This window comes from Molothrus aeneus, chromosome 2 (assembly GCF_037042795.1).
Source record: "Molothrus aeneus isolate 106 chromosome 2, BPBGC_Maene_1.0, whole genome shotgun sequence".
NCBI lineage: Eukaryota > Metazoa > Chordata > Aves > Passeriformes > Icteridae > Molothrus > Molothrus aeneus.
Genome location: NC_089647.1, coordinates 81,906,003 through 81,925,776, shown reverse-complemented (window position 1 = coordinate 81,925,776; position 19,774 = coordinate 81,906,003). Strand labels below are relative to the sequence as shown.

Sequence of the window (19,774 nt, the reverse complement as noted above, 5' to 3'; positions counted from 1 at the left end):
TAAAAGGAAAACAAAAAATTACATGAGATTTTTCTGAGGCGAAAAGGACAATATTTTCTCTTTTCGTCAACATTTCAAAATTGCCGAGGATAACACAAATGTGTCTGCATATTTTAGGTATGCCATCTTTGTTTCATTTCTTGCAATATATTACTTTTCTAGATACCCAGGCAATTTGGGTCCAAATGCATACTACACAAAGTAAACCTAGATCTGACTTGCAGCCACTGTCACTTTTTACATGGTTATTACAGTGCTTTCAAAGAGAAGAGGAACTGACACAGAAAGGAAAAACAATTATTATAGGTGTCTTTCAAAGTATGCAGCAGAACCAGCTAGAAAATAATTTTCAAAACATGAAAAATATAAAAAGACAACCCAGGATTTATATACTACAGCAGCTTAATGGCAGCCTCCTCCCCATCCCCTTCCCCTTCCCCTTCCCCCCCCATGATGTTACAGCAATTGGTTCTTACTGCCCAGGGAAAAAGGAGCCCTCTCATACAGCTGAAGCCCACTCCTCTTACTGTCTCACCGGCTTTGCTATCCAGCAACATGGAGAACTGCATTTCTCCACCTCTTTGACACTATGCAACTTAACAGATTTTGCACAGATGGGCTGAAAATGCTTTTGTATGATAACAAGATAAACACGGAGCTATGGCCCTTCATGTGGGAGTGGCCGCTCTGCTGCTGCTACAGTCTGGAGACCTTCAATAGAGGGCACAGGACAAGGATTCAAATATTTTCAAAATTTCCTCGTAGCTGTATTTGCTACACTGTCCTTGACTCCTAGAGGACAAACAGGAAAGGGTTCTCTGCCTGACCTTTCCCTTTGAATTTTTGTAAATAGTTAGCCTACACTAGCCATTAAGTGTAATTCAAACCAGCTGTAGAACTTCCTTTCTTTCTGCCTTCAAGCAGCACAATCAGTTCCTTAGTTACTTGTCAAATAGCAGCAACATCTCTCTGAACTTGGTATGTGAACATACATTTCTGTCAGCCACCTTGCAGCTTTGCATTATTCAGCTCATTGCTTCACATTATTAAATATGCATCTCCAGCTGGGAGTGAAACCATGTTCTTTAATACAGTAAAACCAAATCTGCTTTTAAGCTGCATTGCCTTTCAGAGAAAGAAAAACTGCTGTTTTTCCCAGACATACAAAAGTTATTCTGTCCCCATCCAAGCTGAAGCATAACAAATTAATCACATCAATGTTTTCAAAACAAATCCAGAAAATAATCAGTGTATCTTCCTATCTACTTACAGAGGCAGAACTCAGTACAAAATCTAAAAGACCCTGAATAGAGTCCAACAAGAGATTAAAAGCCCAGGCACGTTCAATATCTTTGGAGAAAATAATTTTTGCTAAGCCAATGGTTCAGCATTTTCTTAAAGCCTTATCTGTCTGTACTTGATCTTTTTAACAGACAGCAAGCCTTTGGTCTGGATTTCATTTCATAGAGTCGGGTTGGAAGGGACCTTAGAGATCATCTTGTTCCAACAACTCTGTCATGGCCAGGGACATCCTCCACTAGATCAACTTGCTGAGACCTTCATCCAGCCTGGCCTGGAATACTTCCAGGGATGGGGCATCCACAACGTCTCTGGGCAACCTGTTACAGTGCCTCACCACCTTCACAGCAAAGAATTCCCTCCAAATATCTAATCTATACCTACTCTCTTTCAATTTTAAGCCTTTTCCTCTTGTCCTGTCACTTCATGACCTTGTAAAAACCTCTCCATCTATCTTGTAGCTTCCCTAAGGTACTGTAAAACTGCAATTAGGTCACCCCAAAACCTTTTCTTTTCCAGGCTGGACAAGCCCAATTCTCTTAGCTTTTTTTGTCATAGAAGAGGTGCTCCATCTCTCTAATCAGATTGGTGGCCCTCCTCTAGACTCCCTCCAACAGCTCCATGTCCCTCCTGTGCTGAAGAATCAAGAGCTAGATGCAGCACTGCAGGTGGGGTCTCACCAGAGCAGAGCAGAGCAGAGCAGAGCAGAGCAGAGCAGAGGAATCCCTTCCCTGGCCCTGCTGCTTTGGATGCTGCTCTGGACACCTTTGGCTTTCTGGGCTGTGAGTGCACATGGCGGGGTCATGTCCAGCCTCTGACCCACCAACACCCCCAAGTCCTTCTGGGGAGGGCTGCTCCAGTTTTAGTTAGATGTTCATGTGCCCTCATGAATGTCTGCTATGATTTAAACAGTACTCCAAATTCAGAGAAAAATTAAAATATGGTGTTTTGCCTGATATGAAGGCCTATACCCATCTACTAAGCAAATGAATATAACATCATGAGACATTCCAAGACACAGTTTGTGCTGCACTTGGTAGCCTAGCTGCTTATCAATTTTCAAGTAAGAGAAAGCAAATGCAAGACCTTGTGTTCTCCAGAACACTACTGAGCAAGCAAGTTTTAGTGACATAGTTCACAAGACAGCAACCTGCTTCTCATTCAGGGCAATATTCTCATGAAGTACTCAAATCTGGAGTTGTTCCTGTACTTTCATTTCTTCCTTTACAAAAATTAGAATTTTTTTTTCATTCCACACTAATAGGTATCATGAACGGAGTGTCCAAATGTACCACACCTACACCCCCCACCCACAGCCCCGTTTCCTAGGTACTGAGTTAAAATTTAACTATAAGCCTTGAAGTAATTCAGGAGAGGACATAAATTTTGCAGCTTCATAAAAGACAGCAGTAGCCCTTATTTTCTGGGCTTATTTTCATGTTAATTGATATTAACCATGCTGAATGGGAGCAGAGGTGATATAAGCTTAGTAATGCATTTCTCTGTAAGAAAGTAGAAATTGCTTCAGACTGAGTATCCCACTCCAACTGTATGAATTAACTATAAATCTGAGTGGCATTATAGGATTTAAAACTGGTATTTAAAATATTGCCAGCATATGTGGTAAAACAAGTCAGAAACACTTCAAAATGCTTTCTAATGGACATTAATACTTAGACCATCTCTCAGATCCCCAGACTGAGAAATTTTGAAATGCAAAATGTGTTAGAAAGTGATAGAGAGCCACCACACACCAGTTTTACTTACTAACACTTCCTGAAAGTGAGGATACATGCCAAAGCTTAGAAACATATTTCTTAATATGCTTTTTCCTCTGATGTAATAGCTTTCCACAAAGGCCACATCTAACAATGCAGATGCCTAGTCCATGTGCTCTGGCTTTAGTAAGTGACTGAAAATTATACCTTGGGGTTGATCTGTTACCATGCAAACACACTGAACACAGGCCACAAACTAGAATAAGACATTACCAGCACTTTTAATGTATCAATTTATTGCATATGTCAGTACATAAAAATAGAAAAGTGTTTTTTGTAAAATTAACTTTATTGTAAAAACCAACTAGAATGATAATGTAAAACTTTGCCACAATTAGCACATATACAATAACATTTATGCTTTGTCTACAAAACTTAAGAATACTTCATAAGACAGTTTTGGCTTAACTATATATTAAAGAAAAATCAAACAAAAAGCTTGCATCTCATAATCAATGACTGTTTCTAAATTCAAAACATAAGTGTTATTTAGAACTTTAATATGCTGTCTCTATTTACACTTCTGTGGGGTTCTACTCTAAATTATACAAGCAGGATGGCATTGCAAATTATACCTCATGGGATACATTAGGCTGATCCCACTACATGCAAGAGGCACTGGTTTCATATTTGGCAGAAGTGCCCCTAGCAAAATTGCCTGTCATTAACAAAAATAAAAATGTATTTTTCAAGAATTGATGAAATACAAATGGAGGTACATCTGCATCTTTTTGCTAAGGGAAAAGACCATACCTTGGACTCTCAATTCTGCCTTTCATTCTTCACTGTGAACATCCAACATGACCCAATTATTAGCTTAGAGATGCTGATATGCATATTTTGCATAAATAGTTAATCCTTCTGCCCTTCAGCTGACAGATTGTCCACAGCCTACCAAATGCATTTGTGCTCTGTTTCTAATTTTACCTGAGAAATGGACATGAGGGCAGCTAAATCAGTTAATGTTTCTCCAGAAGAAAGCACAGCTTATCTCTCTGCATTTCACAGTTCAGACACAAATTCTGGGAATGTAAACTTGGGTTAGTAGGAAGCCTCAAGTATTTCCACAAATTAAAACCACAATTTGTGCACCCACAAGGTTTTATGCTTTCTTACAAGGAACTCTACTGCTACAGCTGTTGAACTCCTGACCCCTCCCTGGGAACTTTGTTTTCACATTAATTTTTTTTTTAACTTAAATGTCTTCCTATAAAACAGAAAATTCCTTTAATGAACATATTTAAACTAAGGCTTTCTTACAAACCTGTGAAAAGAACTCAACTTCTTCCCAAACTAGAAATTTATATCTACAGGACAAATATTTGGGAAATATCTATACACAAATGGATAACCGTTATGGGAAAACATATAATGGCATTAAATAAAATAAATGTAACAGTATCATAACACACCATTTGGCAATTTAAAGTTATTATTACTATGTTGCTTGTAGTTCAGTTTTTAGCAGCAGATAACTGTGGTTTCCATCACACAGTCCATGAAACAAGTCCTCACTTGTTTCCTCCCCTTTCTTTCTCCCTCCGTCCCTTAAAGAATTGTATGCAGAGCAGGGGAATACTTGCATAAAAACATCACTTCCCTCCTATTTCCTTCAGTGGACTTCATAACCAATGCAATGAAAAATAGCATAATAACATTCATTCACAAGTGTGAATGTGGCTAACACATTAAGTGAGAAACAAAACTGTGCATATGTGCAAGGTGGAAGAAACCACACAAGTGTAAAGATGCATACATGACAATTGTGTCAACTCACACACAATACCTGCAAAATTAGTTTCATACTTATGTCCTGCAGACAATATAGTGAAAACATATATGGCTTGATAATGAAAAGTAATGTTTAGATACAGCCCACTTCGAAGAGTTTCAGATTGCCATAATCTAACACTACACATTTGACTTTGTCTTAGCAACTGTGTGCTCAAACAGGAATACTTCATTTGCATAAAAGTACCACATAATACTAGGGGCATTCTGGGGCTGAGAGTTTTGTTTTGATTGGTGCCAAGTAGGGTTAAATGCCATGTTACTTTAGAAATTGATGCTCTGTGAACACCTCCTCCCCCCAGCCCCAATGGTATTTAATGTCAAGATATGACAACTTCTGAAACAATTACTTTCTCTTCATTCTGTCTCCAACAATTAATCTACTCTTTTGGCTTCATCAACTGAATTTTAGAAAAGCAGTATTTGACTGCTAATTTTCCTTCTCTCTCTCCACCTCTATTGTAAAGCAATGTGAAGTAGGTGAAACAATCTATGCAAGCAGCTTACATCTCACTGTAGAATACATCAGGGAAGGGCAATCTGATATCTATCAACTCCTTTCTACTATACAAATACAGCCTCATCTCCCAGCCTCCAGTCAAACTTCTCCAATATACCGTGCCCAAGCACCCCTCTCCCCAAAAGGAAAAAGAAAATATCACCACTGTAAGGCTGAAAAGATAGTTTTGGTTTCACTCAGATTGAAAAGTATGCACTATGTTTTTCTGTCTATAGATCCAAAAAGATGTATAGTTTTTCGATCAACTCTACAAAAACCTTAATAATAGTACCACAAAAGATACTTACCAGAGAAAGCAGCAACTTCTGGTATGTGAATGTTTATTAAAAAAAAAAATCACATTTTGAAAAGATGTATCATCCTGTCTACAAACTGCTGACAACTATTACCCTCATGTACGTAAGATAAGAACTATAATTCCATTAGGAGGCATAACCATTAAGGCACCAGTTCAGGAAAGCAGTTTTATTCAACCAAAGAACTTAAGCACAAGCTTAAAATGTGACTACCCTTCAGGAAACAGATTTTAAGTGTGTGCTGAGATGCTTTTCTGAATCAGGAAAACATGGCAGAAAAGTACTTAAAAATTTGAATCCAAAGGGCAACTTTAAAGATTGTGTGAAAGATTTTCCAATTTGTTCTCTCTATTAAAAAAAATATTTTGAAGAGACAAACTCAGCTGCAGCAGATGAGTAATTAAACCTGCAGAAGAGATCTAAACAGTTCCCACATTCCATCAGAGACTAAGTTAACAGCATGTCTTTGATCACAGAATCATTAAGGTTGGAAGAGACCTTCAAGGTCTCTAGTACAATCATCAACCTAACACAACCATAATCACTCCTAAACCATATCCCCAAATGCCACATCCAGATGACTTGAATGATTCCAGAGCAGCTGGTGATTCCACTACCTGCCTAGGCAACTTAGTCCAATGGCTAACCACTCTTTCAGTGAAATTTGTTTTATAATATCTAATTTGAACCTTCTTTGATGCAAGGCCATTTCCTCTCATCCTTGTACTTGAAACATGGCAGAAGAGGCTGACCCTCACTTTCCTACAGGTTTCTTTCAAGTGGCTGTAGAGCAATGAGGTCTCCCCTGAGCCACCTTTTCTTTCACCCACACACCACCATATCCCTCAGCTGCTCCTCACAGAACTTGTGCTCCAGACCCTTCCCAGCTCTGTTACCCATCTCTGGGCTTGCTCCTGCCCCCTAATATCTTTCTTGTAGTGAAGGGCCCAGAACTGAGCACAGGACTTGAGGTGTGGCCTCACCAGTGCCAAGTACAAGGATCACTGCTGCCCCGATCCTTCTGGCCATGCTATTTTTGATACAGGCCAAGATGCCACTGGCCTTTTTACCCACTTGGACACACTGCAGCCTTACATCCAGGCAGCTGTTGACTAGCATCTCCAAGTCTCTTTTCTGCTGAGCAGCTCTCAAGCCACTCTTTCCCCAGCCTGTAGTGCTGCCTGGGGTTGTGACTCAGGTGCAGGACCCAGCCTTTCATCTTGCTGAACCTCGTGCCCTTGGCCTTGGCTTGTTGCTCCAGTCAATCAGTGTCTGCAGAGCCTTCCTTCCCTCAATGACAGGACCATCTAGGACTATCTGCCCATTTTCACTATCCTTACTGTAGCAACTGTACCATTTATCTCTAATCATGTGATCACTGGTAATTATTTGAATTTGTTTCTTTAGGAGGTATAAATAAAGGGCACAAACATTTAACTACAGAAGTGTAAAAGTCTGAACACAAAAACTTACTTTTACCTTGTATGACCACCCATTTTGCCTTAAGAATTATCACCTCAAATGGACAAGCAGACTAGTACTACCAAATAGTTTGCCTGTGCATTAGTGAGGAGAGCTTGAGGCAGAAAGGAGCTTAAATTGCACTGATCTCTTTCAGAAAAAGTTACTTCTATTTCCTATACAGAAATTGCCTGGGTAAAAGTCATGATGTCAGGCACATACAACCTTCTGTGCACTATTATAATACAAACAGCAAATGAAAATAAAGAAAGTATCTTTTCATCTTCAACTGCAGTTTGACATATATAAGTTTGCATAACCATAGAAACCAGTAATAACCCAGGATAGTATACCTGCAAGTATACTCTACCATTTATGTTATTTTATATTATTTAGCGCATTAAAGTCTTCCCACTTTGCATAATATAAAATTTCAAGAAATAAAACACTAATCTCATGCATGGCACACTTTAAATAAACTCTAAGAGAAGCAAGTAATCATTGTGCTAACCATGGCTGTCCAAAAAGCTCACACATACAGCAGTGAATACCGAAGAGCCTCCCGTTGTTCTAAATACATTCTGTACTACTTTTGTAGCAATTTTCTTTAATAGCATCTGTTGTACATATCAAACAAGTGGAATATATGGACAGAGATACCAAAAAAGTATGAGAAAGACATAAAATGGTTCATTTACAATGCTGCAAATGTAAAAGTTATCTGGAACACCTTAATAAAATATCAGACCTTTCCAAGTTTAATTTCACTCTTTAGGCAAGTACAGACATGACATACATTTAAAAACAAACATTCTTTTACCACTTATCACAAATCAAGGTACAGTGCAGGTACTTGCCCCACTCCACCCCAAAGAAGAATATCAATTATATTATTGTTACGTTAGATGATGTTTTCGCCATTTCTTCAGGGGAGTGACTCTTTATTACTTCTTTGATGAACTGTTCAAGTGCAGTGAAATAACCCTGGCACTGCCAAGTGTCATTGTGAGTTCCATCAGGAAATATTGCCAATCTCTTAGTCCGAGCTGGGGATAATTCGTAAAGTTGCTTCATCATAACTGGTGGAATTAACTGGTCAGACAACCCAGAGATGAAGAGAGAAGGCATTCTGCACTGAGAGATTTTTCTGTAGGATAGAAATTTATTTTTGTAGCACCACAGCGGAAGATACCTCATCGGAAAGAAAGAGAACAAAGTGCTGGCCATGTATGGGATGCTAAGAAAGGTGTTCTCCACCACGATGGCAGAAATCCTATGGGAATTTTCAGAAGCTAAGTGAATAGCTACTGCTCCCCCCAAGGAACGGCCAAAAAGAAAAATTTTTGTTTTATCAAGATCAGACCGAGTCATCACATAGTCTAAGACAGCCTCAGAATCTAAGTACAAGCCTTCTTCGCTTGCTTCTCCTTCGCTTTTGCCATACCCTCTATAATCGACCAAAATTAAGTTTACTTTCAGGTTTACCAGCATCAACAAAGCATTTGGCAACCTGTGGCCAATGTTGCCTGCATTTCCGTGAAAGTAAATGATGGTTGGAGAATACGCTGCATTGTCCCCTGTGTATCTCAGCAGAATAAGATTGAGAAGAACTCCATCTTTGGTCTTGATGAAGATGTTTTCATGTGGTATACCAGTAGGCATAGGAACATAAAGGCGAGATGAAGAGGGCTGTTCAGGAAAGTAAAGCAGAACATCCTGGAATTTATATAATATACCTGCTATTGATACAAATATTAATATAAGGAGTATAATGCCTCCGTACAAGTGAAAAGTCACTATCAAGGGCAAAAGACAAATACGGCAGAGACTCCAAGACCAGGAAGCCAAAGCTAGTAGCCATCTTTTAACAAAGGTCCAAAGCATCCATGATTTTTCCATTGTAGAAGTCAGTGATCTTTTACTCCAAGTAAATCCTGCAAAAGAACCCAAATGTATACATATAAATATAGAAAAAAGAAAAAGGTAACAATTTAAGCATTTGTACTTGCAGAAGATTAATGGCAAGTCAATGTATTGGAACATTAACATAAAATTTGGTGGCAAACTCTCTTTGAACTTTTGGAAACCATCTGACTCTGTAAAACAAGCAGAAATGCAATCATAAGGAAAGGCTTTAGAACTCTTCAAAATCCCATTTACAGTATTTCTGCAGGCAGTCCATTAACAGCACTACAGGACTGGTTGAGTGAGACCACAGTAACTTCTGCTTTCCCTCAGACTTTCCTACTAAGCAAGAGAACAACCATACAGACTGTATCACCAGTTTGTCAAAGCTGCTCATGTAAGTAACTCTAGAACTCAGAAAACACAAACAAAAATAGCCTTTATTTTTAAGTTGCTAAGTAGCATGCAGTAAGCCTGTGCACGTCACTCTGCAGCCAGTGGAGGCTCACCACACATGCCAGCACTGCTGTGGGTTAGTGGCTTAAATCGTTCAGCATCTCAATCAACTCTGGCTACAGAGCAACTCCTGAACTGCTCAGGAGAGACTCCTCTATACTAAGACACCACCTTGTAGTTACATTTATGACAGTTTTTTTTTGCTGTATTTTGATGGCTTCTGATTTCTAACAATCATTTTCCACTATCAGATCAGTAATCTGCATTAAGTCTTTAGCTGAATGGAAAATTTTATCATCATGAAAGACCACTGAAAACAGTCCATTAACTACATTATTCTCTGGTCAATGAAAAACACTGCTGAAAATACCAAACATGAAAACAGACTCATGACAAAAACTGACACACAGCATAAAATAAGGAGAGTTATGTTAACAACAATGGATTAAACCTTCTTTCCAACCAAATGATGTCTCCCATCATCCATACAAGATCTTGCAGTATTCACTCCTGGTTCATATGAAAACATATGCCAAACCTACACAAAAACCACTGAACTGAATAATCACACTACCTGGAAGGGACAACACAAACTCACTCGTTTGAGGACACTAAGATTAGAGCTCTTAGTGTGAACACTAAGAGCATTACATGCTCTAAACTATAGAGCATGTAATAGGTACACTTTTGACACAAAGTTATAATCTCCTAAAATGATATAGGACAGCAATAATCTGAATTCAAACTCCAAAGGAGTCTGACATGCAGAGATGCATCCAAGCATTTTATACCAGCCATCTTGTTAGGCTTGAGTGGTAAAAGGTGACCTCTGCAGCTACAGCCTTTGCATTCCACCCAATCTGACCGGGAAAACCTGCCATCTCTATTTTATGCAAAAATTAGAAATGAATCAGAAATAAAAATGTCATATCCTAAAATTCACATATTAACCAAACCCAATGTGATATTAAGCTTTTATATAGTGTATCTACTCCAAATACATAGAACTGGTGAAATATAAAGTAGTCTAAAAGAGTAGTTATCTCAACTTTGTTCTCTTATATTATTTATAAATTCATGTTTATTATCCATATCCAAGTATGCACAAATACTGTCTATAGGAAAATTTAATTCCTGTGATCCATTTTCCTTGTAAAAAATCTCACAATTATTAGAAGACATATAAAGCAGCTACTTCAGTTTCTAAGATAACTTTCTAAAGAAGTTAACAAACATTTCCTGCATTACATTTCAAGACTATAAGAACATTGATAATGAGACAGTAAAAGTATTTCCTTACCTACACTATTCAACATTTTGCTGACTTTCTTACAAAATGAAAGAAACCCCAAAAATGTTTTCTCAAGAAGCTATTCACAAGAGTAAGAGACCCACTGTTAAACAAAACTACTAAGAGATAAAGAATTAATAAAAGTGATGAAGTTTTGCAACAGTTATCCCACATACACTAAGGATTATTACTTGGAGACTGATGCTCACAACTGATTTTATAAACTATGTTAGTTTCATGAGAAGGACACCACTTATAATTTTATTTCAGCAGGATAATATTACCAAAATATGATACTACTGAGATAGTGCTGCTGTGTGATTACTTCTGATATATATAGGTATATATATATCTAGGTATACACAAATATTTAGCTACTGGAATTGCAAAGCTAGTACATCTTACAACTAAAGCTTAACATTCACTAAATAGTTAAGAGGAAGAGCAAACTACACAGCCACAAATGTTTCATGGTCACTACATATTTAAATAAAGCTGACCACTCTGCCTTATTGAACAATTGGCATTACTACTAAAGTTTTTTTCCCAGCTGTGTGAAACTTCACTGGTTCCATTCATTTCCAGGCCTTCACACCTTGTTGCAATATTTGTTAGTTAGGAAACTAAGATAAAAATTTTTTCCTAGGTTCCTCCCCACCTTTCAATACCAATTAAAAGATCACTAGAGCAGAAAAGGATGGTATCTCAAACAAGCCTAGAAGAGACTCCAAGCCAAATCAATATAATCTCATTTTCAATAAAGCTACAACCCACACTTTCTACGGAGCTCAAAGCAACAGACCTTCCAAACACTATCTTGGAAAGCAGAAGATGAAACAAATAGAACAAAATTTCCACTTCAAGGACAGAAATAAAATGGGCAAGCTAATATAGTAATACTCAGTGAGCAGTAAGGTCAGCAATTTTTGAAGTGCTGAGATTTGAGACTGTTCAACATACTGCAAGACAACACACACAAAATTCTCTCCTTGGTCTTTATTTCCCACTCCTGGTGTGCTGGATGGGAAGTTATAAACCTTCCAAGCAGTTTACAATATAACATCTTATGATGAAAGTGCTCTGTCATGAATTACAAAGAGCATGTGTTGCATTTCTCTTGCATCTCTAATTTTACGACTAATGGAGGGCCAGAATAATCTGGAAAAGGCGTGAGAGTGGGAGAACAGTGTATTAGAATGATGTAACAGTGTATTGATGTCTGATGTGGTCAACTTGAGAAACAGAGCAGACCCACCAACCCACCCAACCTGGACAAACCTGATCTCCCCTTTAGACAAGACTGCTTCTGTTCCTAGACTACAACAACGAGTCACAGACTTGCCCCATAGCTGTCTGATGTCCCAGTTATATCAAGAAGCATTCACCCTTTTAAGTTATTGGAGGGTACTCTTGCTTCACTAAAAAAAAAAAATATTGGTTTTGGAAGAAATATTGTATTACAGCACTGTGTTTCATGTAATTGCTGTAACTTTGAAAACAAGATTTTCCTATAACAAGGAGTCACATCCCATTTTACAGTATTCACAGTATTTCATAATCATTGATTATTTAAACGAAGTAAAAGGCTAGGTAAATAAGCATAAGGTCATTTAAAATAAATTTTTCCTCTTGTCCCTCTGATAAGGTACATTGGAAAAGCGAGCCTTTGGGAATCCTGACAATTCCTACAGCTATAATTCCTACAGCTATTTATTTGGTCATGCTTGTAAGCTTAAAAGACAAGCAGAAGACAGTACTGAAATACAAAGCTTTACTGAGGAAACCATGGCCACATAGGAACAGCAATGCAGCCCAACTCAAGGTTGAGACCTAATGCAAGTAAGACTTGGCCAGACTGCTGCTGTACCTTCAGCTTAAACTGCCATGGAACTGTATTGTCTGCCATGGAAACTGTATGTCTCTCAAAACAGAAAATAAATTTGGAAGTGGTGAGCTTCAGCTTTGAGTTGGGATATACACACATGCTGATACACACACACACACCCCCCTGTATCTGTACATCTCCACAGCTGAATCCACAGCCTAGGAACTATTGCAGACCTCTGTGTTCTATCAGATGAGCTACAAGTCCTATAAGCTATATATAACTTATATATGAGCTACAAGTTCTATAAGCTATATTTTCAGTAGCTACTGAAAATACCAATCTCGTAACAATAAAAGTTTTGAGGAAAAAAACCCCCCTCTTTATCATCAAGGCATTTTAACACTATTCTATTTTGCCCTAAAAAATGCTATTTTTAAATGGTTAACACCATTATCAACTGAAAAAAACCCCACAAAAATTCAAGAGTATATTTAAAATACTTAAAGGGATAACATTTTAAATATAAAGTATTTAAAGGGAACAATTTTTCATTCATTTTGAATGGCAGCTGAAATTACTCTTGTATCTGCCACAGGATCTATTGTTTTGCCTTTGTCTATATTTTTAATATTAAACAGTATTATTTTCATACACTAATCATATCATAAAACATTTACCTTTAGATGTGATGATTTCCCAGGCTTCATCTCTGCCTGAAAGACAATTCCATTTATGAATTTTGAGTAAAATGGTTTAGAGTTACACATGTAATTTACTGTTTATCTTGTTACTTAAAGGAAGATTAAGAAGTGATAAGAGCCAAACCCCCTAAAAATTACAACTGCTTCACCAATGAAACTGTGCATCTCATGCTCCTCCTATCAAGCTGAATGCTTGTTTGAAACATTTGATGAACTTGAAAATATCTTATAATGAAGTTCAAGAATCACAATGTCCTGGACTATATACACAACACACAGTATATGACAATACTGTGATATTATAATAATATACATATATAACAATAACATAGCATCTACACATAGTGCTTAAAAGCAAACATTACATTCTCTCCTTAAAACTAACTTTTAGTGCATAAGTAGCTTTAAACTTAATGCTAAGAAGCATAATCAGGTGTTTAATGGCTGCTTCCTCATTAAAGAGTTAAAAAAAAAAGAAGTTAAGACTTAACACTCACTGCAATCCTTTGGATTTCAACACAAAGAAACAAAATCAAATATATTTCTTGAGAAATAGCTAACGACATCTGTTTGGCTCCACTTCCTTTTCCTAGACTCTACCTCCTCCAGATACAGACAAGGCTTGCACAAGTGTTACACTTAATTTACTCATATTTATTCAGAAGACCTCCAGAAGTAGAAATATTAGGTCCTCGACTATAAGATGGTAGTTTCAACTGATTAGTTAGAAGTTAGTCAACTGATCTGGAAGAAAACCTACAAGCTTAGTAAGGACCACAAAAATACACTTTTTTAGTACTAAAATCCTACAAAAACACTCATTAAAAAAGAAAGGAAAAAAAAAGAGAAAAACAACAGCAAAGTAGCGACTCCTAAAAAAGGAAAAAGTACAGTAAGAATAACTTAAGCATCACACATTTCATGGCTCTGGCTTTAAAATCAACGAGTCACTTGTCTTGCTTATTTTAAACAACCAACATCCACAGCTCTGCATCAAGTTGCATGTATTGACAACAGATAACGATTTCCCCGTAACTCGCGTGATACTTCTCCTCCCAAATGACAAATAGTACAAAGTACCATCGTGGTTCAATGTCCCGAATTTCGATGATACTGTGTAAATAAAAAACAAAACAAAAAAAAAAAAAAAACAAAAAAAAAAACCAAACAACAACAAACCAAGATTGGTCATGCCTTAACTTGGAACTTTAACTTTCTAGAGACTTAGGCTGCTAAAATATAGCAATTTCAAAGCTCGTTAAATTTCTTCCTTTTTGACTGACGACAGACACCCAGTTCAGCCTTTTCAAAACAATCACTTGGCCCATTTAGAACACTACTGTCACCATCAGCCCCACCTTCAACAAGCACCCATTTGCAGGAATTGTTCCACCTGGCAGTGGAGACAAACCAAACACTGGAGCGAGGTCTTGCTGCCAAGAAGCTGAAGGTCTGCGGGGCTTCGCAGGGAGGCACCTGCAGGAACTTTTATCGGCGCTGTCACGGGAGCAGCGCCTCGGCGGCCACGTCCCGCCGTGGGGGCACAGGAGCCGCACAGCACCCGGGGCAATGTCCCGCCTGCCGCCGCCCCAGGGAAGAGGCGCGTTTAGCCCCGGCGAGACCCCAAACCGGACCCCAAACCCGCCGGCCGCCCCCACCACCCCCGGCCCGGCGCGGCCTCAGGGGCCGGGACCGCCTCCCTCCCGTGCCGAGGCCCGCCAGACCCACCCGCCGCATCCTCCCGGGCGGCCGCCGCCGGTGCCTCGGGCCAGCGCAGCCCCCGACGCGCAACTTCAACCACCGCTCCTTCCTCCCGAGGCAGGAAGTCACCGCAGCCGCGGTTCCGCTTCCAGGGCACAGCTCAGCCCTTCTCCGTCGTCTCCCCGCCTTTCCCCGCCCCGGCCCGGGGGAGGGGCGCGGCGTCACCGGGCTGGCCCTCCTCTTCCGGGGCGGTGGGCGGCCGGTTGTCAGCCCGGCTCCGCAGGTAGCCGCGGCTCCCCGTGAGTTTGCCCGCGGTGGCCGTTCCTCCATGCCCCGGCTGCGTGGTCCCGTGCGGAGCGGGCGGTGCCCGCTCCCCCCGCGCTGCAGCCATGGCAGTGCCGTGCTGGGCCGTGTGGGGTGCGGCCCCTCTCCGGCCCCGCCGGACACCGCTCCCTCCGCCCGCGCGGAGCAGCCGGGGGACAGAGACTGAGGCGGGTGGTGTCGGGGGCAGGCTGCGTTCTCGGGGAAGGTGGTGGAGGAAATCACCGAGCACTGAAAGGTCCCGCCTGGGCAGCAGCGGGAGGGGAGCGCGGTGCCTTCTTCTGCCGCGCAGACCAATGTCTAGGTGATGCCGCCGTTTCAGTGTCGCTGCTGAGTTTGACCCTTAAATGAAGAATCAACTGGAGACCTTTAAGATAGTGGTTAGATCTTAGGTAGAAAAACTAGAAAAAAGCATAAATCCTAATTAGATACGTTTTTTTTTTTTTTTAAGACAATAACCTGCTGGCGTTTTGTTATAAATATATAATTTTGTTTTGTTCCCAGAAAAACAGACTGATGGCTTCCACACCTGTTTCACAGCCTCCTCCTAAAAAAACGGTGGCCTCTCACGTGCCTTTTGCAGATCTCTGTTCTACTCTGGAGCGAATACAGAAGTCCAAAACTCGTCCAGAGAAAACGAAGTATTTCAAGGATTTTCTGGATTCCTGGAGGAAATTCCATGATGCACTCCATCAAAAAGAGAAAGATGTCACAGATTCCTTTTACCCAGCTATGCGGCTCATTCTCCCACAGTTGGAAAGAGAAAGGATGGCATATGGGATTAAAGAAACTATGCTCGCAAAGCTCTATATTGAACTGCTTAGTTTACCAAAAGATGGAAAAGATGCTGCAAAGCTTTTAAATTACAGAACGCCTACGGGCTCACGTGGAGATGCTGGGGATTTTGCAATGATCGCCTACTTTGTGCTAAAGCCTAGGAGCCCAAAACAAGGCAGACTGACAATAGAACAAGTTAATGAACATTTAGATGCAATTGCTAATAATAATGCTGCTAAAAACAAGGGTCAGTTAAAGAAAAGTCTTCTGCAGTTAATTACCCAGAGCACAGCACTGGAACAAAAGTGGCTTATCCGAATGATTATAAAGGATCTAAAGCTTGGTGTTAGTCAACAAACTATATTTTCAATTTTTCATCCTGATGCTGCTGAATTGCACAATGTCACTACTGACTTGGAAAAAGTTTGCAGACAGCTGCATGATCCCACTGTCTCACTTAGTGATGTTTCTATCATGTTGTTTTCTGCCTTTAAACCAATGCTTGCTGCTATTGCAGATGTCCAGCAAATTGAGAAACAAATGAGTAACCAGACATTCTACATAGAAACGAAGCTGGATGGTGAACGTATGCAGATGCACAAAGATGGGGATGTGTACAAGTACTTTTCCCGAAATGGGTTTGACTATACCCAGCAGTTTGGTGCTTCACCCCTTGAAGGTTCATTAACGCCATTTATTCATAATGTATTTAAGAGCAATATACAAAATTGCATTCTTGATGGTGAAATGATGGCTTACAATCCTGAGGCACAGACTTTTATGCAAAAAGGAAACAAATTTGACATAAAAAGAATGGTGGAGGACTCTGATCTGCAGACCTGCTTCTGTGTATTTGATGTATTGATGGTTAATGATCAGAAGTTGGGGCATGAAGTACTAAGCAAAAGATATGAAATCTTAAGTAGTGTATTTACTCCGGTAAAGGGCAGGATACATGTGGTCCATAAGAGAAGTGCCAGAACAAGAAAAGAAGTAATTGATGCTTTAAATGAAGCCATAGATAACAGAGAGGAAGGAATTATGGTGAAAGATCCCATGTCCACCTACAAGCCTGACAAACGTGGGGAAGGCTGGTTAAAAATCAAGCCAGAATATGTCAATGGACTGATGGATGAGCTGGACCTTTTAATTGTTGGTGGTTACTGGGGGAAGGGGTCTCGTGGTGGAATGATGTCTCATTTTCTATGTGCTGTTGCAGAGACACCCGCTCCGAATGAAAAGCCGACCATTTTCCACTCCATTTGTCGTGTTGGCTCTGGCTATACTATGAAAGAGTTGTATGATCTAGGCTTGAAACTGGCTAAACACTGGAAGCCCTACAATAGGAAGGACCCTCCTGGTAACATTTTGTGTGGAGCTGAAAAACCTGAAATGTACATTGAACCTTGCAACTCTGTCATAGTTCAGATCAAGGCAGCTGAGATTGTTGACAGTGATATGTATAAAACTGACTGTACTTTGAGATTCCCCCGAATTGAGAAGATAAGGGAAGACAAAGAATGGTATGAGTGCATGACTTCAGACATGCTAGAAGACCTCAGAAGCAAAGCACAAGGGAAGCTGGCATCTAAGCACCTTCATATAGATGAGTACGATGAGCCACATGAGAAAAAAAGGAAAACTGTTTCAAAGGTGAGGAAGGTAATTGGAATAGCTGAGCAATTTAAAGCTCCTGATCTTTCTAGTGTAAGCAAGGTTTCAAATGTATTTGAAGATGTTGAGTTTTGTGTAATGACAGGAATGGGAAAATACTCAAAGTCTGACCTGGAAAGCAGAATAGCCCAATGTGGTGGCAGTGTGGTACAGAACCCAGGGCCGGAGACTTACTGTGTCATTGTAGGAGCTGAGAATGTCAGAGTGAAAAACGTCATCGCTTCCAACAAATATGATGTGGTGAGGGCAGAGTGGCTCCTTCAGTGTTTTGAAACCAAAATGCTGGTGCCTTGGCAACCAGCCTTTATGATTCACATGTCTCCTGACACAAAAGAACATTTTGCTCGTGAGTATGATTGTTATGGAGACAGCTACACAGCAAACACAGATGTTGTGCAGCTCAAGGAAGTGTTCTCAAGAATGAAAGACAATAAGGCAATGCCTCTGGACTTGATTGCAGAGCTAGAAGAACGTTATTGGTGTGGCAGTTGTCAGCTCAGTATATTCAGAGGAAGCACTGTTTATGTGGACTGTTATGCTGTTGTTAATGAGCCCCAAAGTAAAATCCCTGGAACTACACTTTCAGTTAGAGCTTTGGAGCTCCGTTTTTATGGTGCAGAAGTAGTTTCTCACCTTGAAGAGGGTGTCTCCCATGTTGTTGTGGGAGAAGATTGTTCACGGGTAGAAGAGATGAAAGCACTCAGGAGAACATTTGGGAAAAAATTTAAAATTGTATCCGAGCTATGGGTAACACACTCAGTGGAGGAAGGAGTTGCAAAGAATGAAAATCAGTACTTAATTTAAAGCAGTTTTTAAGATTGGAGCAAAGGCACAATTGGACTCAGATTTTGTGAGGTTGTCCTAAATTTTTTGTGTGTGTTTTTGTGTATGTTTAAAGCTGGCTCTGGCTAAAGAATAACACTGAATTGCTGAAATCAGAGGAAGGCTTTTAATTTTACTGTTGCAGAAGCAAGAGGATGCTAAACTATGTTGGAGGGAAATAAACCACCACAAGATAAATAATTTAAGCCTTTTAATCCACAAACAGGTCTCAGGAGAGATCTAAAATTTTACATAAATAAAATATGTTTGAAACTGACTAGTTTGTTCTAGCTTTAATAATGCTTGCCTCCATTGTTAAAATGGAGACAATAATTTATAATAATTTATAATTATTTTATGGAGATTCTGCTGTTTATTATTTGCCATCGATTTGCAATCACATACATGTTTTTCTGGACTGGTTTTGTATGTATTCCATATGATAGAGAATTCAGTAATTTATAAACTTCATATCTGGACTGTTTTAATTTGCTTACATTGGTTTTAGCATTAAGTGCCACACAGACTCAGAAGCACTTTGATTTTAGGATATTGTGTAGATTCCATGTTTCTTTGTGTAATTAGCCTTTGTACAAAAGAACCAAAACTTTTCATTGAGGTGACAATGAATTAATAGTGACCTATATATGTATGAAATGTAAATCAATGACTTAAGAATTGTAATAACCTCCTGTGCTCATTACAGTTTAACTGTGAATTGTGACAGGACTAGGCTTTTACAATTAACCATCAGTTTATCTTTTTAAAATGCTTCTTAAGTTATTGTAGGATTCATTTCCAAATATCCAGTTCAATGTATATTTTTCCAATTCATAAATAAAATCTATTTTTAAAGTCTGCCTGGTATTTATTTTAGTAAGCAGTCACTTTTGAAAAGCACAAAACTTAATTTCTTATTTTACTGTTAGATAATTCATGCATTAGCTTTGAGGGGAGAAAGGTTGAGGCCTTGTTTCTTGTTATGTCAACATTGGTATCAAACAGAAATTAAGTTAGGCAGACCATACAGTCAGTTTTTAGCTGACCTCTTTCTTCTATGATTTCTGTGGTCATGTTAATGCAAAAGTTCCTGTAAAGAGAATTGGGAATTGTTATAAAAAAGGTATAATGGAAGTATTGAAATACTGGTTGA

At 39.4% G+C, this 19,774-nt stretch overlaps 2 protein-coding genes across 5 annotated transcripts; one reads left to right on the top strand and one right to left on the bottom strand.

Annotated features, from left to right (window-relative positions):
* Positions 1-3,293: 3,293 nt before the first annotated feature.
* Positions 3,294-15,149, bottom strand: ABHD13 (abhydrolase domain containing 13). 3 transcript variants are annotated; one of them, XM_066545166.1, is made up of 3 exons: positions 15,055-15,138; positions 13,303-13,334; positions 3,294-9,079 (listed from the first exon to the last, which is right to left on the bottom strand). In XM_066545166.1, exon 3 carries the CDS (start codon positions 9,042-9,044, stop codon positions 8,031-8,033), a length of 1,014 nt encoding a protein of 337 aa, XP_066401263.1. In that variant the 5' UTR covers positions 9,045-9,079; positions 13,303-13,334; positions 15,055-15,138; the 3' UTR covers positions 3,294-8,030. The 3 variants fall into 3 exon arrangements, with proteins under 3 accessions (XP_066401263.1, XP_066401264.1, XP_066401262.1); XM_066545167.1 differs by having other exon boundaries at positions 13,303-13,338; positions 15,055-15,136; XM_066545165.1 differs by lacking the exon at positions 13,303-13,334 and having other exon boundaries at positions 15,055-15,149.
* Positions 15,150-15,277: 128 nt separating this feature from the next.
* Positions 15,278-19,479, top strand: LIG4 (DNA ligase 4). Of its 2 annotated transcripts, none has more exons than XM_066571550.1 (2): positions 15,278-15,310; positions 15,853-19,479. In XM_066571550.1, the coding sequence occupies exon 2, from the start codon at positions 15,865-15,867 to the stop codon at positions 18,601-18,603; it is 2,739 nt and encodes a 912-aa protein (XP_066427647.1). In that variant the 5' UTR covers positions 15,278-15,310; positions 15,853-15,864; the 3' UTR covers positions 18,604-19,479. The 2 variants fall into 2 exon arrangements, with proteins under 2 accessions (XP_066427647.1, XP_066427646.1); XM_066571549.1 differs by having other exon boundaries at positions 15,279-15,326.
* The last annotated feature ends 295 nt before the right edge of the window (positions 19,480-19,774 follow it).

What these genes read in the sequence shown, in the direction of transcription:
- LIG4 (XM_066571550.1), top strand. Translation starts at nt 15,865, where the DNA reads ATGGCTTCCACACCTGTTTCACAGCCTCCTCCTAAAAAAACGGTGGCC.
- ABHD13 (XM_066545165.1), bottom strand. Translation starts at nt 9,044, where the DNA reads ATGGAAAAATCATGGATGCTTTGGACCTTTGTTAAAAGATGGCTACTA.